We start from the raw sequence: 20,775 nt of genomic DNA, 5'->3' as shown, positions 1-20,775 counted from the left end.
CTTAACCATTGTAAACTTGCACAATGTTGAATACTCTTATTTTGGGCTATACATCTAATATTTTGAGCTGTTTCTGCTTACCAAGATTTATAAGAAAATGTTCATCTACTGTATATCAGCCTATGACGTTTCATCAGCAGATTTGCTTGGTATTTGTTTAGGTCTATTCCTTTAGCACTGCCGCCTATTGCAGGCTTAGGTATACAGTCTTGGTGTAATCTCATCAAGTTATGATTCTGACCAAATGTATGGAACAACATAGCTATCAATAAACATGTCTGAATACATCAGGTTTCATTAGTTTCAGATTACTGCCATTTCCTCTTTCTAAACCTCAAATGTGTTTTTAATCTATTCATAACTAACGACATCATCGTGCACTTCCATCACTAGAACCTCAGGGATGATATCGTTTAGGGAAACTTTATGTAGGTTAGAACTACAAAACATATACACAAATATTTCATTCGATCTAGTTTTTTTTAATTGCTTGGTGTAAAAGGATTTCAAGATATCTCCTTCTAGAGTCAAAGTCTGACTGATGTAATTAAAATAAAACATACAAACAAAGGCTGCAAAAATACATTTGCATCTGATTCTCAGAAATGTACCGACCCATGAATATTGACATTAATGATATGCAAAGTAGGCCTTAAATAACTACCATTTTATTTATCAACATAATAACGGTTGAAACTGACAAATAAAATGTTACAGTTACAGTACATAAAAAAAAATACAAACAGATTTGCCCTACAAGTACAAATTGCCAACTCATGTGATTGTGATCAGCTCCACCACAAAGCCTCGATGCAACAGTTGTGGTACTGACTCCTTTGTATGGTATTTGTTTGGAGAACAGTAACGTTACACCCCTAGTCGTCAGCCGCCCAGCCTCCGCATCCACATCCTACTGGAGCTAAAGCTACGGAACTTAGCTTGCGCCGCTAGCCTTATAGTGTGTGTTTGTGTGTATACGAAACGCTTGCTACCGTCAAATGAAATTATTATTGTGTATTCATATCGAAGCGTACATAGTCACAAATATTTGAATTGTACGAAATTACAAAAATGATGACTGAATAGTCCGTTGTTAAATCGTTACGCGTAGAAAATTGCTACCAATCCTAGCTAACTTGTATAGCTTGCTAACATCATAACCAAGAGTCTGCTGAACCCTACATTATACATTGTGGGCTGCTTCAAGCTACACCTCTTGATGGATTTCGTTTGAACACGTATATCTCAAGTAAGTAATGGTCTTAGGCAAATATGTTTTTTGCATTATTTGTGTTAACGTAATAATAAGCCCGGGTGTAAGGTGGGACTGATATTTGATTTCTGCTTACACGCCTCTTTCACCTTACAAGCTTTGTGGGTGGCTAAATAGCTTACCATCTAAATAACCTAGCGTTTTTTTAATCATACTTACTGCAATCATTATACCGTAGCGGTGTTCATACTATGTTATTAGCCATTGAAGAGATCTGACTGTCCTCGACAAAAAATAAGTATAGTTAGTATCCTACATTAATGATGGAAGTGTCAATAGTTATGTGATTAATGCATTGACTCATTCCATATTATGTTCAGTATTAGGTACAGCTTTCCCAGTACTGTGACAGGATGAAAAAAGCAAGATTTACTTAGGAGGTCTTTAAAAGATCAAATATGTGAACACGATGAGTTGGCTATATTGTTATAGATGTCTACAGTTAAGTGTGGACAACGCAGAACTCGTACTTTGAGCAAAATGAAGGTGGTGTACCTTTTTGATAACATTTTCATGGTTCTCTCTGTTATTCTCAGGTGTGGGAGACAGTGGGGAAAGCTGGACCCTGTGTCGGTAACATCTATAATATCTAGAGCTCTCTCAATTGCATTCCTGCAACTTGTCACAGCCCATTTAACCAACCATAACGAGTATTGAAAGGAGTAAAGAATTTGGCTTCCCCGTCGCTAGGCCACGCTATGATCAGCGCCACTGATCCCACCTGGTCGATTGGGACAAGACTCCCACAAAACCATGCGCTCCAAATGATATGATAGTAGCAGCTTGGATCACTTTCTGTGCCTGCAGGAGCCTTGTGCAGGTTCTGCTCTTCCTTTCCTCCTCCAAACCCCCTCGTTCATTCTGGGAGACCCTCGCCAGGGCCGTCTCCGGCACAGTAACTATGGGTAACAGCTGTGTGTGCCGAGAGGACAGTGACTTGGAGGACCACTACCACGGCTCATCGAGGGCCGTCCGAGGGCAGACCCGCCGGGTGGATCAGGGAACGGGAGCCACCGTAGACACCAGCGAGACCAGGAGCAGCCGGCCGAGGGACCCGGTGAGACCACCGCGCCGCGGGCGGGGACCCCATGAGCCAAGACGGAAGAAGCAGAATGTAGACGGGCTGGTGCTGGATACACTCTCTGTCATCAGGACTCTTGTGGACAAGTAAGTCCAAAACTAGTATCATAACAACTGTCACAATTTCCAGTTGTTTTGTCTTGCAGCCCATAATCCCTGTAGTATTCTCCTTTAAGATTCTGACATGAGCGGCTTTTACTCATGGGCTGTTTAAGTGCATTAGGTTTGATGATTCGGCTTAAAGCAGCTATTTCCTAGATATGGGATTCTTGATCTTACACGGAAAGTTGATGTTGAACAGATACTGATTAATTTATTGATCCCAGAGGAAATATTTTGTTAACTGTTGCTTATCTCAAGTCGGAGACGTCAAAGTTCTTAGAATATAACACAACTACCAAAATAAACATAAAATACTTAAGCTGTTTTTAATATATCATCAGCCAATTGATAAATGTGTGAACGTTATGTTGCTTGTCAACAGTAACATTAAATACTTTATGTTGTCCTAGCTGATGAAAGTGTTGGATGTTTACGGTATATTCTTTGCCCAAGCATCGTCATCGTTATTTGTATTGTATTATTGAATTGCCTGAACTTGTCTGGACAGTTTAAGTATCAATTAGGCTACGTAATGATTCCAGGAAAGCACCTAAATAGGAATATGCTCTAAGTGGTTATACTTCTCAGATTACATTGGTTCTGATAGCTCACAACAATAATGGTATCTTCTAGTCGAAAAAGCCCCTTAAAAGTCTCCCTCACAGAGAACATATTATAAATGAGTAATGTATACATGACAATTATAAATTGCTGATAACATGCCACAAACTATGGATAGCTAAAATACTGCCATGGATGTTACTGTATGTGAGTGCAATACAAAGCCCATATTATCCTTATATTCTCTTGTGTCTTGTTTTGTAGTGAACAAGAGCCCCCCTACTCCATGATCACCTTGCATGAGATGGCAGAGACAGGTGAGAAAGATGTGTGTTGGCATATAATGGTAAACCTGTCGATTAATTTACTACCCGGGAAACTCTTGGAAGTGATTGTTTTGATTGTGATATGTTAAACAAACCTGTGTTCCAATATGACAGGTAGTAGCGTGTTGTAAGCATCCCATTGATATTATGCATGTGAGCACAAGCAGTAATGTTGGATACTGGGAGTTGTTATTCAAAAGATATTCACGCTCTGAATAACAGCGATGTGATCACCGTTCAGGCAGCAGTGCTCCTCCCTATAAATTCATAATTTTCTCATTATTTCTACAATAGAATTACTGAATAGATTTTACCTTCACTAAATAATAGCCTAACTAACATGCAATTAAACTGGAGACATCTCGCGTTTCAATTTGTTCCCAATGGATTAAAAGTGATACGGTTCTGTTTAGTAGTGGATCCCGCTAGCTCTACAACAATTGAAAGAAGGTAAAGAACTGCATGTCCTGCATGGCATGAATTAGGCTGTTTATAATACCGTGATTCAATTGCTCTGCAGATAAGATCTGGCTCCCCTCCCCATACAAAACATGTCTTCCCGGTACGAGATAGAGCGACCAACCACAACTATTTATCTAACATGATGCTCGATAATTACGATGACTGTGCGGTGGAGTCATTTTCAACAACAACAAAGATTGCTGTTGCTGATGTAGGACAGTCTGTTGAATCTGCTATCAAAACTGTTCTGGACAAACTGGTCGGTAGAGTAACACTAAAAGCATAACAATTGATTGCACTAGTTGCATTTGTTGAAAAGAAAGTGTTTTTGTCGCTCAATGCAGCGGCACCCACTTTGCTGCTATGATTGGTTGTGGGCCTATCCCGTTGCATCCAGAGGCATTTTTGTCAGCGCCGATTGGGGACGCCACTTGGAAATGATCAGAGGTTCCATTCTGGCGATGCCAAGCCTAATACTGATCGTGAACTCGGGATTGATTCTTTTAATGAATATGGCCAGCCGTCTTCTCTGCGGGGAAAAGCCAACAACAAACCTTCCTCCTGCGATTGTCTTGATTCAGAGTGTGCACAGAGAGGAGGGGCTATTCACGGATGGTGTGCTGGGGAGAGGGAGAGGGAGAGAGAGGTAGCAAATCAATGTGTTGCGCACAGCCCTACAATGAAATAAGAAAATTTATGGGAACCATCATTGATCGTTGTTGGCGTTGTCTCTGGCCGATACAAAAATTAAATAGAAAAGGACCCATCCAAGTTAAGTCTGTATTGTGCAATACATTAAAACACTGCATTCACTTGGTTGCTGGCATGAGCCAGTTATTAAAGTGACACATTGTAGTAAGCTAGATCGCTATTGGTCTATCTTCTCAATAAAGAAGATAGACCAATATCTTCTTTATTGGATAACGGAATTTAAGTGTTTTCCCGGAAGTTAAATAGCATATTATGCTATTTAACTTCCGGGAAAACACTTAAATTTCGTTATCCTTTTTGTGTACAAATATTGACGAAACAAGTGCTTCTCCCGACTCCTTTGCAGGAGTTTGTGTGTGTGTGTGTGTATAGAGATGGATAGATAGATAGATGGATGGATGGATGGCTGGATAGATATATTGCGGAGATCTCGACCTTCGTTCTCCGGGTTACATCAATGTAATTCAGAACATGAATATCTGTTGAATATCCAAGATCTTTCTAGCTTAACAAAAAAACGACAACCTTGTCAACCCCCCCTCGTCAGCTACATCCACAAGTTGAATCTAATTCTGTCAAACAAGTAATTTCTATGGTAATGTTATGAAATTACAAAAACGTTCAACGTTTTTTTTGTATGATTGTTTTGACCATGCATAACCTTGCTTGTCTAACCCAGAAATCATAATATATAGCTGTGGGTAGTCATCTAATGGTGGGCGAGCACGTTAACCTCACTTGACGTGAGGTGAATAAATGAACTTGACTGTGAACATGATTTTTGCGTAATTTACTTCATTTGGATTTTCAACGGCCATGGTAGTGAAAACAACAACTCCTATGTTCCCACGTTGCTTCACTGCATCATCAAACCACATCCTTTGTTATTGTTTGATTAAGAGAACCCTAGCGGCAAAAATGACTAAAGACTAGAATAGATATACTATTATACAATTGTTATGTGTTTGTGGTTATTCTCTAGGAGAATATATTTTTCTAGTTGAATGTGTGCGCCTCTGTATGAATTATGGTTTAGACGTCTCCCGGCTCATTTCTGACCCATAAAATGTAATAATGTCTCTCCAGACGACGGCTGGCTGGAGGTTGTGCAGTCTCTAATCCGAGTGATTCCATTGGACGATCCCCTGGGTCCTGCTGTGATCACCCTCCTGCTCGACGAGTGCCCCTTACCCACCAAGGTGTGCACCTTTTGTAGTAATGAAGGATTAAAGAGTGATACAAAAAGGTGTCCAGTTGATTCATGGGGCAGACAAACTTGTGTGAAAATGTGTGTTTCTGTGCCGTAGACGACCTCAGATTCTTAATGTGGTCTCTGTTTGTAGGATGCTCTCCAGAAGCTCTCAGACATGTTGAGTCTGAGTTCAACTGTGGCGCGTCAGGACGCTCTTAGCCCAGCGAAACACAGGAACACCACCGCTGTCCTGGGCTGCCTGGCAGAGAAACTGGCTGGTACGACACGCACACATACGCGCACACGCACCTTTCCCCAGGCGCTCACAGGCACATGACCAGACGCACAAACACACCACATGACCACATGACCACACACACATACTAACACATGACTGGACACACTGACATTCCCTGGACCTCACAGCTCCTCCAAGTGGTTTGTGGTGTTTACAGCACACCAACGTGGACACGCAGGCACATGCAAAGCATGCCAAGCTCCAGATCGGGGGAATTAGCTGACTTTGTGGGATTTGGCTTGGCTTCTCTAGATAATGACAGAGCCTGGAGTACTTTCAGATGCAATGGTCAAGTTCGCTACAAGATAATATTACAGTCGTCGTACTGAAATAGATTCTCAATAGATTCTCAAGCAGCCCTCTGCTGGCCACAGTGTAGCTCAACGGCTCGAAGGCTGCAGTACTCTTGTCATCCACTTGTTTGCTATATATAAGAAGGGGAGCGCGCTAGGTTAGGGTTAGCTTCCATTGAATTGCAGAGTTACAGTTGCCTACCTCCTGTTCCTGTAAGGTGAACACACTTGAGTACGTTCCAAAGATTTCTAATGTGTTCCGAATAGTCTCTTATTAAAGGGGAGATATCATGCCTAATGCAACACGTTTTTGAAAGACGCTGAAATTGGTTTTGCATAAATTACATACATTGTGAGAATAATAAGTGGAATTTCTTACATACAGGCATGTACCCATATTCTAGTAGTACCCCCAAATATAATTATTAACCCTAAAAAAACATGTTATGGGATCTTTAAAAACGAGTTCACTATTTTTGGCGCTGAGATTATTAGGCCACCTGTGATGTGCCGCTGACAAGTAACCCGACTTGTAGACAACCCAGCCAGAAGAAGCTGATCATATAATTGCGCCGGCAGTGCATCACAAGTGGCATTATAAGCACAGCACCAAAAATAATGAAGAATTCTCTGTTTAGAATAGTAATACGTTTTGAAATGGTGGCTTGATGTTTGATGGACCCACCCTTTCTTTAAGAATGTCATGTTATTCCTTCTCTTAGGACCCGCTAGTATCGGACTATTGAGCCCTGGAACTCTTGAATATCTTCTGGAGAGCCTGGTGAGCATCTTTACCACTCAATCACTTTTACATTAACCTTTATTGGTTGAGACCCTATGGATTAAGATAGACCGTTTACACATTGTTGCCTCATTTCCACAGTCATCGTTAATATTCACCCATCAAAAAAGGTATATATTAAATAAATGATGACTGCATTAGTGTATTAGTATTAGCCTAGTGTAGAAAAGGAAAAGATGATTCAAACAACCTCTACAAGTGAAGAAATCGTTACTTTTTTTCATCTGCCCCTCAAATAAGTCCTTCAAAAACAGAACACGGTAAAAAGAAGCTGCATTTCCAGGTTAACCAGATATGTTAAGTCAGAATTCAGGGAATGCCTGAAATTTTTGGTTTCAAGTACTACAATTAGACTACTCTCAGTTCAGTTACCATAGCGTCTCAGGCTGTGAGCCTCACCCAGAGAAAACCTTTTGTTAGTTTGTTCATTGATTTAGGTAATTGCAACAAGCAACAAGCAATTATATGGTTATGTAAAACTGTTGTATTCCATGAATTTTTTTTGTGTGATTTGTCTAAATTGAAGGAAAGGCAATTAATCTATACACACTTAATACATTTTATTATTAGTTTCACTATTAATGAGTGATTAAAGCTTTGTAGGCACGCTCAACTTCTACATTCCGCATGACATGGTACTCTCAACTTCTATATTCGGTATGACAACTTCCATAGTATAGCGAAAGCACTAGCCTTTTTGTCCCTTCACTCTTGCCTTCTGTTTGGTTTTCCAGAGCTCTGAGGCCCACCCTACAGTCATGCTGTTTGCTCTCATTGCTTTGGAGAAGTTCTCCCAGACCAGTAAGTTCAAACACTTGACACAGTGGACTGCCGTATTTGAGGTTGATAGGTCTTTTCTTTTTGTGCTGGTTTCATATACAATTTCAAGTCAGCACCTGACTTGAGAGAGCACCACTCTTTTCCGACACCATTGCCACTTCCCTATCCTGCCCCTTTGTTGATTAGCACATGCTATGTGTGTGAAAGTACAGGGTTAGTGTAATGGTGGGTGATTCTGTCTTTGATGTTTGATGGCCTTGGGTGACGTTTTGTTACAAATACAAAGTCTATTATGTTCTCGGGAACATACATCGATTACAATTCGTACACAGAGTATCACAGATCTCCGTGTGTTCTCCTCCTGTGTCCAGGTGAAAACAAGCTGACCGTGTGTGATTCGTGTATCAGTGAACGTCTCGCTGTTCTGGAGTTGTGGGCGGAGCAGTCTGATTACCTCAAGAGACAGGTTGGATTCTGCTCCCAGTGGAGTCTGGACAACCTCTGTGAGTAACCCTTCTTGATAGAATGTAGGCCCTTGTTTAGAGTTTTTTGATTAAAATGTGTAATTTGTACTGTACAAATCAAAGTATTAAATGTAACGAAAAAAAATAGATGTTTAACAACTTGATTAATTTGTTTTCAACGAGTTGGCCTTAATGCCCCATCCATTTTGACTAGAAATTGACTTGTGCCTCCCTCCAACCAGTCCTGAAGGACAGTCGACAGTTCACCTACGAGAAGGTCAACCTTACGCACATCAACGCTATGCTGAACAGCAACGACGTCAGCGAGTACCTGAAGATCTCCCCTACCGGCCTGGAGGTGGGCTTTTGTGCTCCGCAGTCTGCTCTGTTGCTCATTTATGGAGCTCTTTATTCAATCAAACATTCATTGTTTGCTTGTGCATACTGAGGGTGATGACATTTAATGAATTATATTGTAAAAAATGTTTTGCTACCTGACTAGAAGAGTAAATGTGTAGCAGTCTGGCATAGCAACCAGATATGTGGGTGGACTTCTATTACCCATAATACAGTGAGTGCCCTTGAATAAATAGTTAAAAGACAAGGCCATGGTGGCCGTTCTGTCAAAATGGGAACCAGAACAGCAGTAAAAGTCTTCTTAGAGGACACTATCCAAGCTAAAACTATTAAAAAGAAAACAGCCTAATACGATTGAGGGTACCAATAATGGGGTCATAATTAGATTTATTCTCCCTGCTTTTTCCGGTTTCTAAAATCCGTCTAAATGGATTTTGTTCTCTCTTGATCCTCCTCCTCCGATCGCCTCCTCCCTCCTCCCCCCCGCCGCCGTGCAGGCGCGGTGCGACGCGGCGTCCTTTGAGAGCGTGCGCTGTACGTTCTGCGTGGACTCTGGCGTGTGGTACTACGAGGTGACGGTCATCACCTCCGGGGTGATGCAGATCGGCTGGGCCACCAAGGACAGCAAGTTCCTCAACCACGTACGCTCAAGACATTCATCCATTTGTTTTACGTCTCGGCTGTCCGATAGGATGGCTCATCATTGGTCTCTGTGACATTTGTAAAGTCTTTATAAAAATGAGGTACACTTAGCAGATCATTCCTACGTCTTGTTTCATTAGAAGCTAGTATTATAGACCTATTTTTGCATGGCATTTGTGTGATTTATAACAATCCATCATTGCCACACTTTTTGAAGCACCTTCAATTACATATTATTTATCGATGTGAGTCGGTTTCGTGTTGTTTTTCTTGTATAAGAAAAGTTTTCTATGGTGTCTTTTGTCCTACAGGAGGGTTACGGGATAGGAGACGATGAGTACTCGTGTGCATACGATGGCTGCAGGCAGCTGATCTGGTACAACGCCCGCAGTAAAGCCCACTCTCACCCCTGCTGGAAGGAAGGTATAACGTCATTAAATTACCATACCTGTCAAATCTAATTCTGGGTTCTACTTTCACTCCAATTACCTCTTAAAGGAGAACCAAACCCTAACACCACTCATAGATTTGTTTGCATCAGATGACTACCCCTATAGGTTAACTTTTAAATTTCCTTAATTTGTTGGATGATATCTGCTGATATCTGTGACCTGCTGATTTAGCGCTGATGTGATGCACCTGCCCTCCGCCTACTAAAGCTGAAGAAGCCCTAGCCCAGAATGAGAAAAGCCTGAAAGCATTTTTACACATCGGGCAGAGTGTTTCACTTTCCTTTTAACAATTGAAGATCCTGCCACAACCCCTTCTTAAAATGTACCCCCAAAACCTTGTTAACTCAATGCCAACCGTCTTCTCGTCGGGATTTTATAAACCAAGATCCTAGTTATCCCAGTTATCTGAAGTGTCTTTCGCGCAGCCACCATTCGTGGGTTTGGGACCCAATCAGCTTAAATTTCCTCCACTAAAACAATTATCTGCAGTTCACTAACAGCCCATGGCGTTGCCCTCTGGGTGGGACAGTAACGGTGTATTTCGAGCCCAAGCCCAATCCCATGCTTGTTTACGATCCTTTGGGTTTCTCTTCCTCTTTTCTTGCTTTCAGGTGATGCTGTTGGGTTCCTGTTGGACCTCAGCAAGAAGCAGATGATCTTTTCCTTGAATGGTCACCAACTGCCCCCAGAAAAACAAGTCTTCTCCTCAGCCACGTATGCAGACACATGCACGCACGCACGCACGCACGCACACACTCTGCAGCGGTGTTCATTGAACGTGCTCCTGTATTTGCTGAACAGTGAACTGAAGGTACTCGTTTGAAGCTACTGAACATGTACGTGAGCGTCGTTCCCTCTGCCGATATATTGAACGACGCTCCCCGACGTATACCGGCACCCGAGTATTTACTGTAACCGGCATGCGGCCTCTGGAAACAATAACAACAACGTAGCTACTGCTAAAGCCAAAAGTGCAGACGAACATTTGAAAGAGTTTTATGATTAAACAAATAGAGATTTGAATGTGCCCTCCGGGTCTGGGGAAACAATTCTGAACGCCAGCCACATTAGCAACGAATTTGAAAAGACGCTGAGAATTGGAGAATCTGACCAGTCTAGGGGGATACATAGCCCATTTTTATGTTCTATGGCACTGACTTTTCTTTTTTTTTTTTTTTTTTTTGTTTATTCTACATTTCCAATTTCACATTAATATAGGGTCCAAAATTAGCCTGGTCCTACCAGACTCTTGTACTTCATTTGCATTTGAGTCTGGCCACTCTCCATTTACAAACGTTAACTCACTTAAAGTCTGGTGTCTGTTGGAGTTTAAAACTATTGGATCTGCCCAGTTCCACTCTGGATCTGCCATAACCAATCGCTACGGTTTGACTACAACTCAATCTAGCGCACAACCTCAACGGCATTGTTCTCAGCCACTCCCTCTGTTCGCTGAATGGCCAGCCGAAAAAAAATTGTCTGCAGAAAACCCGCGAATATAATAATTGAGAAAGGATAATTGAGCGGAGGTACGTAGGCGGGCCGTGCCAGGCTAGTCCAAAATAACTATTCAAAACATTGTAAGCTGTTTCTGCTGAAGATTTTTATTTTTTCTCTAAAATAACTGATAAGAGTACAGTTTAAGTACCGGATCAACAAAGAGTATCGTTAGGAGGAGTAGTATCGTTCAAATCTTAACGATACCCATCCCTAAGTATGGGCCTGTCAAACAGATGCATACTTTCCAGAGTAAAAAAACTGGAGAAAACCAGTTGTATACAGTGATCTTGATCTCCTTCCCCTTGCTCTTCCCCAGGTCGGGCTTCTTTGCGGCGGCCAGCTTCATGTCCTACCAGCAGTGTGAGTTCAACTTTGGGGCCAAGCCGTTCCGCCACGCGCCCCCCGTCCGGTTCAGCACCTTTAACGACTTTGCCTCCCTTTTGCCCACCGAGAAGATCATCCTGCCCCGGTAGGACCCCCCCCCCCCCCACACGGCTCTTATGCAGGAGGAAGAGCCGTTTTCCAAGTGAACGATGGGTGTGTGATGTGTGTTTGGTTTGCCGTGTCACTGAGCTGGGATTGTGCTTGCCTCCGCCAGACACCGTCGCCTGGCCCTGCTAAAGCAGGTGAGCATCCGGGACAACTGCTGTACGCTGTGCTGTGACATCATGGCCGACACAGAGCTGCGCCCCTGTGGACACGGGTACGTCTCGTGCGTGTGCGTGTGCGCGTGCGTGTGTGTGTGTGTGTGTGTGTGTGTGTGTGGTCTCTGTCTCAAACTAACATGCTGTTATAAGACTAGATAAAATGTTTGTTTATGTTTATGCTTATGTTATTTCAGCATAAGTACAGGACAGTAACAAGAATTTAACAGAGATGCATACCTAAATAAGAATATCAAGTAATTGACAAAAAGTATAAATTCTGCTTACATTCTGCTATAAATCGGATCAATTCATAATAATACTATCCCAGGGGTCGCCAACCTTTTTGAACCTGAGGGCTACTGAATGGGCACTGAGTCAGACGAAGGGCACCCAGTTTGATACACTCTTCTGAAATAACAAATTTGCTCAGTTTGCCTTTAGTTGTATATTATTATTAACGATTAATGATACTCATCTATGTGTAGACACTGATCATGTTGATGATTTCTCACAATAATTATCAACAATGACTTAAAAAAGGTGGGAAAGAGTTGTTGGATGAATTGTGCTATGTTTAGACCAGGCCTGTGGGCGCCTCATGCGGTCCTTGGGGGCGACCTGGTGCCCGCGGGCTCTGTGTTGGAGACCCCTGTACTATCCTATCTGCTTGGTGTTAACGGTGTCTCTCTGTCTCCCTCCCCAGTGGTATATGCATGGAGTGTGCCTTACAGTTAGAGACCTGTCCGCTGTGCCGCCAGGACATCCAGACCCGCGTCAGACTGATTGCACACGTGTCCTGACACAGCCCCTGACGCCTCACACCAGGACACGCTCAGCCCCCCCCTGGGCCCCGCACCTCCACGCCCCGGGGCCCCGGCACGGGTCCCCGGGCACGGCCACGCTTGAATGGGAAGGGACTGGCACAGGTGAGGGACATCGGGTTGGGGGAGGACAGGAGAACCCGAGCAAGGGTCGTTGGGAAGGGTGGATACCTTGGAGCCTTTTCTGGAACTGCCCCAGCTCACTGCTGGTGAGAGGAAGATGTCCGCAATTCACCTGCTTGATTGTTCTGGAACCAGAAGGAAGAATGGGAGGAGCTTATTCAATCACATTACAAATGGCAAGATTTTTTTTTATAGCAGCTCATAGACTACTTCTATTTACGCTGTTTTTACATCAGATTTAAACGGTGTGTGTGTGTGTGTGTGTGTGTGTGTGTGTGTGTGTGTGTGTGTGTGTGTGTGTGTGTGTGTGTGTGTGTGTGTGTGTGTGTGTGTGTGTGTGTGTGTGTGTGTGTGTGTGTGTGTGCGTGCGTGCGTTCCATGTCATTCCTGAGAAAAGTTCTTAAAAGTTAAGAACGTTTCCTTCAGAAAGCCTTGCGTAATCGGTAGGTTAGATTGGCCATCTGACTTGATCGCACTGTTTGTGTTGAGCCTGTGAGTGATGAAATGATACCCAAGGTGCAATACTATATTATTTCATCATCATTATATAATCATAGCACAGTCACAGACTTGCTTACTACACTATTGCAAAGAAAATGGACTTTCACTGAAATCAAATCCATTGAAAAGGCCTCCTTACAAAACCTCTGTCATCTACATGGTATCTCCTGGAACTACAATTGGTATGAAAACACCATCCAACCAACACAGCTCTGGCATTTCTCTGTGTCCTTTCAGCTTGTCATGGTCAGACACATATTACCTGCAGGCAGCCTGGTGAGATTAGGCAACATGTTTTAATTCATTGATAATGATTAACTGAAAAGGCCTCCTAACAACAAAACCTTTGTTATCTATATGATACCTCCTGGAACTATAACTTTGTCAATGTGCGGTCTGCCATTATGTCGAATTTGCATTGACTACAGTTTAATGGGGTCACTAATTTATTATGAAAGTAATTTGTACAAACCCCATGTGATGTTGCTGTCCCATGTGCTTTAAATAATTGTGCAATTTGATGTTGACACCTGGCTAGTTTACAGTAGGCTACAGGTAGTGGGCTATAGGCAGCCAGCGAGCTTTCAGTTGATGAGAGCAAAGAGCCGTCGGGATTCTGTGTTGTATCTGCCAATAAGTAAGCTGTTTAAGTATAGTGAATTTCCAATGATTTTTTCGACTATTTTTCCTTCTACATACCCATACACAATATCATCAGTCAATGCATCACACAAATGAAGGTACTAAAAATAAAAATAAAATATCCCCATGGTAAAAACAATGGACACTTTCACAGAGATGTCATCATAGGTGAGGCAAAGCTCATATTACTAATTTTGGGTTGTCTCCTTTTGTGTAGCAGGATTATCTTCACTTTTACACACAAATACCGTGCCCAGGTACCTAAACTGAGAAGAATCATGATTGGTGTTTTGAGAGACAACGTTTCTCCTACGATAATACTTCTGTGAAAAGGGCTTTAACAGGCCCCACTGTAGACTCGAAAGGCCTCAGTCTACATTGAGTCGTAGTGAATATAGTATAATACCATTTGATGCTACATTACTAAAAACAACCTGCATTTACAAGCTTATGAATTGGATGATGCTGAATTCCGAAAAAAATATGTTAATACTCTTGAGAATATTTGCTGTCTCTCCATTTTCTCTCGTTCTTCGTCCTTTCTCTTCATTTTTCTCATATTCTACCCGGCCTCCTCCCTCATTCTCTCCCGGCGTTGTTTACTTGAAAGACCTCTGGTTTGACTGAATATCGATTGTTGATATATCTTTTTTTGATTTCCAATATGTTATATTAACACAATTATGATTGAAGAAAAATATATAACTTTATAAAAGTGAAAAGCTTTATTGAATTGAGAGCTGGGAAAAGTTCTTAATGCTTATTTTTTCTTTAATCAAATCATTTAGCTCAAACAATTGTTAATGGTTCCCAATCTTACAATATTGCATGTAATTGGTTTCTAAAGCCATTCAAACAACTAGCGGGATTTCTATGTATATGCATTTCTGAGAATGAAAAACACATGGTTATTGTTTGCTCTTTGAGCACTTTGTACATCCCAGAGCACCTTGAACATGGAAGAAAAAAAATACAATTCATCTCCGGGGCAGAAAATATTAATTCAAGACTGTAAGAAATTGTGAGTTTTACTTAAACATCTATATTGAATATTTTGGCCCTGGGTTTCCAAAGATGTGATTTATTAAAGAATTGTTGTTCCCTGGATTGTGATATTTGTAATAATTGTAAGTTCTATTTGCTGGATTGCCCTTATTTTAAGTGGAAAAAATGGCATTTCATGACATAAACCCATGAAATTTGTAATGCAATGTTATGAACTGTAATATGCTGTATTATAAATGGAAAAAGAAAAGAAGTTGGCTATTTAATCGTTATCATTTTTTTTTACAAATGTATTTATTATTGATAATAAAATGCATCACATGACGATATACAATCAAACACACCTAAAAAATATGATTTGTTAATCTGCTGTCTACACGCTGTGGAACGTTTTGGGAGAAGATTGTCGCCCGGAGGAAAAAGTACGGACGCACATGCTTTACCCGTTTCCTTGGCAACAGAATTGTGCGTAAATAGTCTACGGCGTCTTTTCAAATTGCGGAGAAGATAAAATGGATGTCAAAGAACTTGGTAAGTGAATGATGTTACTTAATTTCCCTATATTTTGAAAGTACCAACATACTGGCTAAGGTGAAGGGCATCTTTAATGCCTTAGAATCATTGCTAACGTTAGCAGGTATGCTAGTGAATACGATGAAGAATGTTTACGTTTGGGGAATTAAAGCTTCTGTTATGTTGAAAGAAGAGAGGTCGTCCCGCTATTCGTTAAAGTGACCCCTACTAGTGTCTTACGTGAACCCTCTTCTCCACGGCTGTGACTAGGCTCTGATGTTCACTTAATTGCTCTTAATTTCAGATCTGTTGGATTTTGAGGATAACATGGTTGAGATGGTGGAAGAAGACGAGGAAAACTTTGCCCTTTCTAGGTAGGCCTACGTTACATGACGTTCGTTATATGTAGGCTATTCGGCCTTGTTCTGTCTGTATGCTGTGGTAAATGTACAGTCAATGTATTGTCAATGAATGTACCATTTGGAAATGCGAGTGCGTCTGTCCTTCTCTTCCAGTTCGTCCGCAGCAGACGCAGCCTTCGATGCCGTCATAGGGAGGATTGAGGACATCATCATGGGTCAGATTTCTCACTCCCAATTGTAAATAAATGCCAAGAGCCGGTGTTACATGAATCTCTTTCACCCTGTTGGTCACAGCTGTTATTAGCAAACATCAGCTGGATAGTAGTCAGAATGCCTCATAGAGGTGGTCAGCGATGTTCATGAACACATTCCTTGTGTTGGGTTAATGCAACTGCATTCCTCGCAACATCCCTCAATACATTCATTACTGCGTACACACTCCCCTCAGAAACAAATACTCTTTTACTTGTTTGCCTCATATTGGTGTCAATATGAATAGCAGTGGGCTGTGCTTTAATAATGTAAAACAACAGCTGCCACGGCAAGTTAAAGGGCATGGGTGTCTTCCATAGTGGCCAGCTGGTATTGTTGGCAACACTCTAGTTTACTCCAGCCAATGTAAGTGGACCCCAGGTATCAGATCTGAACAGGGTCTCCTTTTCTCTGGTGGTTCGCAGAGGGGGAGTTCCAGCAGCTGCAGCGGAGCTTCATGGAAAAACACTACATGGAGTTTGAGGACTCAGACGAGAACAAGCTCAGCTACACGCCCATCTTCAACGATTACGTATGTACGCCACTGTCGCAACGGCACCGCAGGTCCACACATGCTCTTACTCAGAACCCACGCCCGTGTTTGAGGAACACAGGTCATCTAGGTCTGTAATCAGCTTTACCGCTTGGCTGACTGTTTGTTCACCACAATATAAGTGGTTCCGGTCAGGGGTTGTTTTCCCCCGCTGACAAGGGAGGATTTTGTTTCCAGGTGGACCTGCTGGAGAAGCACCTGGAGCAGCAGCTGATGGAGAGGATCCCTAGCTTCAACATGACTGCCTTCACACACCTTCTGATGTAAGGCTCCCATTAAAACCTCTTTCTGGAATAGACTAGGGTTTTTATGGTGCGGCTTGAAATATTGTGTGACTGAAAGTCAAATCTTTATGTACTCATTTTGTTGATCCTGAATGATTAATATAAATGTACATTTAATTTCATTTATATTGTAAGGCACTTTATATAGTGAATGTGGGTATATGACACCTCACCCACTTCCAGGACGTATAGGGTGTATTTTCGATAACAAAGCACTAAGTGGCACACTGGCCGATAATGGGTATTTCTATTGATTGTTGTTCTCATTGGTGACTTTGTCCCACCTTCTCACACCTCTCCAGGCAACATAAAGAAGAGGTGCCTGTGGATATCTTCGACATGCTGCTCAGCTTCACTGACTTCTTGACCTTCAAGGAGATGTTTCTAGATTACAGAGCAGTAAGTGGTCACCTAGATCCAATATAATAGGTGACTATTGATCAATGCTTGATCAAACAAATATCAATTTTCAATATAGCCTAGCATCAACCTTCATCTTAATACCTTAATATATATTTTTAAGGTAAAATTATTATAAGCATACAACACAAGCTACTTTAAAAATAATAATTAGGGAACATGTTAGTAATTGTCTTTACTATTTTTACTTTTACTTCTCCCTAACGTACGTACGTGTGTGTGTGTGTGTGTGTGTGTGTGTGTGTGTGTGTGTGTGTGTGTGTGTGTGTGTGTGTGTGTGTGTGTGTGTGTGTGTGTGTGTGTGTGTGTGTGTGTGTTAAGGAGAAGGAGGGGAAAGGGCTGGACCTGAGCCAGGGCCTGGTGGTCACCCCTTTGAGTTGCACAGGATGCAGCAGACATATTGGATCAACCGGAACTTCGTGACACACATGGCAAAGCTGGTCCCAGTGAACCCTTTTAGTTGCACTACGTGAAAATTGTTTGGCTTTGTTTTTTGGCTATTCCATCCTGATAACTGGTTACAAGCATTGCTTGAAAACAAAAGTGTTTTATAGAATCCACAGAATGCTCTGCGGTGCTCATGGGAAATGCTCGCTGGAATGCGAGTTATCATGAGGGGTCAAATGTGGTGGATGTAATGTTTGATGTGATATTCACATGCATTTGTGGATTGATCAGCAAGTGTTGGAAATGTACTTATTTTGTTTAAGATGAAAACGTGGCTTACACATCAACATAGGCATTATAATAGTAAGATGTGTGTTGTTCATTTGTAATATAGATCTTTGTTATTTGTACACGTTATTTTCAATAAAGATGTCTTTCAAAAAATCATGTACAAATCTTTCCTTATTAGTAGGCTATTCCATAGTGATAACTGTTTCTTAACCATAGACTGTAACAAAAACAAACCCTCTTCTAAAACCCTCTCCAAACCATGAATGTGGTTGACAATTCTCCAGGGTTGCTTCATGAAGTCTGAAGTGGGGATTGTGATGTAACTTAATTCTGGGGTCATGGCTGGTTTTTTTCTTTATGATAGAAGAAGAAGAAGGTCGCATTTGGTTATAGCTGTCCCAACATATTATCAACAATGCTATGCTATTGACTGCTCCACCCTTCTTTCCCTTTACACACAAGGGCGTAGGCACACCCAGATACAGCCAATGTCTTCACTGATTCTCTCCCGTAGAGCGTGCCTTCATGCCTGGTCAGTTCGTCTGCTGAGATGGATGTCAGGCCCGACAGACAGGGGGACAGGCAGTTGTTTACAGACAGATGTCGGGCAACTCTGAATTCAGGATGCAATCAGAGAGCTGTCAAAACTCAAGTTGTAAGACAGCCATTTAACCGTGGACCACCCCCCCCCCCCCCCCCTCCATTATGCCAGCTGCATGACTGGGGTCTGTTAGGTCAAAATGTTGAATAATAACTAACGTGGGTGGACTGTATATCATCTAAATAAAAATACCTGATACTACACAACTGTCAAATATCAGGTTTGGAGGTCACTGCATGGTTTATACCCTTTGGAGAATCTTTTGACACAGGAGTTTTTTTTCATTGCTTCTTTTGAATCTTTCTTTCATGGTTGTGAAAATATGACATTTTGTGCCATGTGTGTGTATCTGTCAGAGTAATTGTCTTTTCAATTTGCCTTTGACACTCTGACATTTGAGAAGGGATAGATGTAAGCGTGAAGAAAGAACAACATATGTCTGGAAGTTTGACAATAATATCTCAGCGCTCTGAGCCTGTGTTCTCCCACTCCCACATCACCTCAACTCATTCCACAAAGTCAACACAGCTTGTGACAAGGAACAATCTTACACTACCAGCTGACACCACGTGTGTGTGTGTGTGTGTGTGTGTGTGTGTGTGTGTGTGTGTGTGTGTTTGTGTGTGTGTGTCTGTGTCTGTGCGCTTGTGTGTGTGTCAGTTAGATCATAGGCACTGGTGTGCTTAAAAGTGGCAGCATGTAATATGAGCATGTGACTGATGGTGGTTCTGAATATGGTGGAGTGAGACATTCAAATGACAGAGACTCACAGATCTCAGTCGTGTTTGAGAACTACATCAATGTTCCACTTATTGACAATCAGGATGTTTCTTTTTTTTGTATTTCAATTGGCACTCTCAAACTTTACGTTTCTTTCTCTGTGGCGATTAGCGGTCATTTCCATGACATTCATAATATTGCAAATGCAACGGTTTTCTACAGTGGTTGAAAGGCTCAATGAGTATTGTGATATGCAATTTGGCGATAGATAGACATAACAGACATCAATTTACCTAGTATTTACATAGCATATAGTAGGGCATCTGTCTCATAGCTTGCCTGAAGTTTCAGGCCCTTGGGAATGCTGCATTCAAAAGATATCATACATTTTGCACAGATAGACAGAAATGCGTTTCCCAGCTCAATGGTCAGCTGTTATTGATGCAAGGGAAAAAAGATTCTCCACCCAGTGATTCATACGAGATGTTGCATTGGAAAGTGAATTATCTACAGGCAAAATCAGCTGATTACCATCAACGTGGCCTGTTCAAACTGACTCCCAGAATGTGAGATCATGGTTGTCAAGATGTTGAGGAACTGGATAAGGAATGGAACTTACAACAGGTACAAAATATAATGACTTCTATATATTTTACGCGTGCACGCATACGCACACACATATACACACGCATATGCACACACACATATCTGGGACAAGTCCGCACCCTATGTGATTGCAAGTGTCAGCAAGTAAAGTCTAAGCTAGGTCATATTTTTCGAGCCCTTCTCCTAGTTTTTCTATTGGTTGAGAACTGCAACCTTTATGGATAATCATGAGGAAGGATAAGGATAAGCAAAGATTTGAATGCGAACGCTAATCCTGTAGGCCATCATAATAATCAAACTAATGGTAAGTATAATAATATACTGCAACCAGAAAAACAAAAATCCTGTGCTCATGGGAAATGCTCGCTGGAATGTGAGTTATCATGAAGTGTCAAATGTAGTGCCTGTGGATGTAATGTTTGATTTGATATTCACCTGCATGTGTGGATTGATCAGAAAGTGTTGGAAATATACTTAGTTTGTTTAAGATAAAAACGTGGCTTACACATCAACATAGATAATTAAATAGTAAGATGCATGTTGTTCATATAGATCTTTGTTATTTGTACACGTTTTTTTAAATAAAGATGTCTTTCAAATAATCATGTACAAATCATTCCTTGTTATGCACAGTAAGTAAGAGTACTGTCACTCTCAATGTGTATACACACAGTGAGAGTGCCATTACATCCACAGGCACCACTACATTTTATTGGAATCTAAACGAACAAGACATATTTTGGCTCATTAGG

The 20,775-nt window shown here is 41.6% G+C and overlaps 2 protein-coding genes across 2 annotated transcripts; both read left to right on the top strand.

Moving 5' to 3' along the window:
- Window positions 1-856: 856 nt before the first annotated feature.
- Window positions 857-15,287, top strand: rspry1 (ring finger and SPRY domain containing 1). The gene is made up of 15 exons (XM_030366965.1): window positions 857-1,249; window positions 1,810-2,440; window positions 3,281-3,333; window positions 5,602-5,714; window positions 5,859-5,985; window positions 7,021-7,079; window positions 7,835-7,901; window positions 8,252-8,383; window positions 8,587-8,702; window positions 9,199-9,342; window positions 9,655-9,766; window positions 10,407-10,509; window positions 11,612-11,764; window positions 11,894-11,998; window positions 12,646-15,287. The coding sequence occupies exons 2-15, from the start codon at window positions 2,043-2,045 to the stop codon at window positions 12,740-12,742; spliced, it is 1,779 nt and encodes a 592-aa protein (XP_030222825.1). The 5' UTR covers window positions 857-1,249; window positions 1,810-2,042; the 3' UTR covers window positions 12,743-15,287.
- A 143-nt stretch (window positions 15,288-15,430) lies between these two features.
- arl2bp (ADP-ribosylation factor-like 2 binding protein) lies at window positions 15,431-18,254 on the top strand. Its single transcript, XM_030366995.1, has 7 exons — window positions 15,431-15,565; window positions 15,852-15,921; window positions 16,063-16,124; window positions 16,587-16,693; window positions 16,892-16,977; window positions 17,301-17,397; window positions 17,740-18,254. Exons 1-7 carry the CDS (start codon window positions 15,547-15,549, stop codon window positions 17,839-17,841), a joined length of 543 nt encoding a protein of 180 aa, XP_030222855.1. The 5' UTR covers window positions 15,431-15,546; the 3' UTR covers window positions 17,842-18,254.
- The last annotated feature ends 2,521 nt before the right edge of the window (window positions 18,255-20,775 follow it).

This window comes from Gadus morhua, chromosome 9, assembly GCF_902167405.1.
Source record: "Gadus morhua chromosome 9, gadMor3.0, whole genome shotgun sequence".
NCBI classification, from domain to species: Eukaryota; Metazoa; Chordata; class Actinopteri; order Gadiformes; family Gadidae; genus Gadus; species Gadus morhua.
This window is presented reverse-complemented; position numbering and strand designations above follow the sequence as displayed.

What these genes read in the sequence shown, in the direction of transcription:
- arl2bp (XM_030366995.1), top strand. An exon ending in GATTGAGGACATCATCATGG is followed by an intron (nt 16,125 to 16,586) that starts GTCAGATTTCTC and finishes GGTGGTTCGCAG; the next exon opens with AGGGGGAGTTCCAGCAGCTG. An exon ending in GCCTTCACACACCTTCTGAT is followed by an intron (nt 16,978 to 17,300) that starts GTAAGGCTCCCA and finishes ACACCTCTCCAG; the next exon opens with GCAACATAAAGAAGAGGTGC.
- rspry1 (XM_030366965.1), top strand. Translation starts at nt 2,043, where the DNA reads ATGATAGTAGCAGCTTGGATCACTTTCTGTGCCTGCAGGAGCCTTGTG. An exon ending in TCACCCCTGCTGGAAGGAAG is followed by an intron (nt 9,767 to 10,406) that starts GTATAACGTCAT and finishes TCTTGCTTTCAG; the next exon opens with GTGATGCTGTTGGGTTCCTG. An exon ending in CTGCGCCCCTGTGGACACGG is followed by an intron (nt 11,999 to 12,645) that starts GTACGTCTCGTG and finishes CTCCCTCCCCAG; the next exon opens with TGGTATATGCATGGAGTGTG.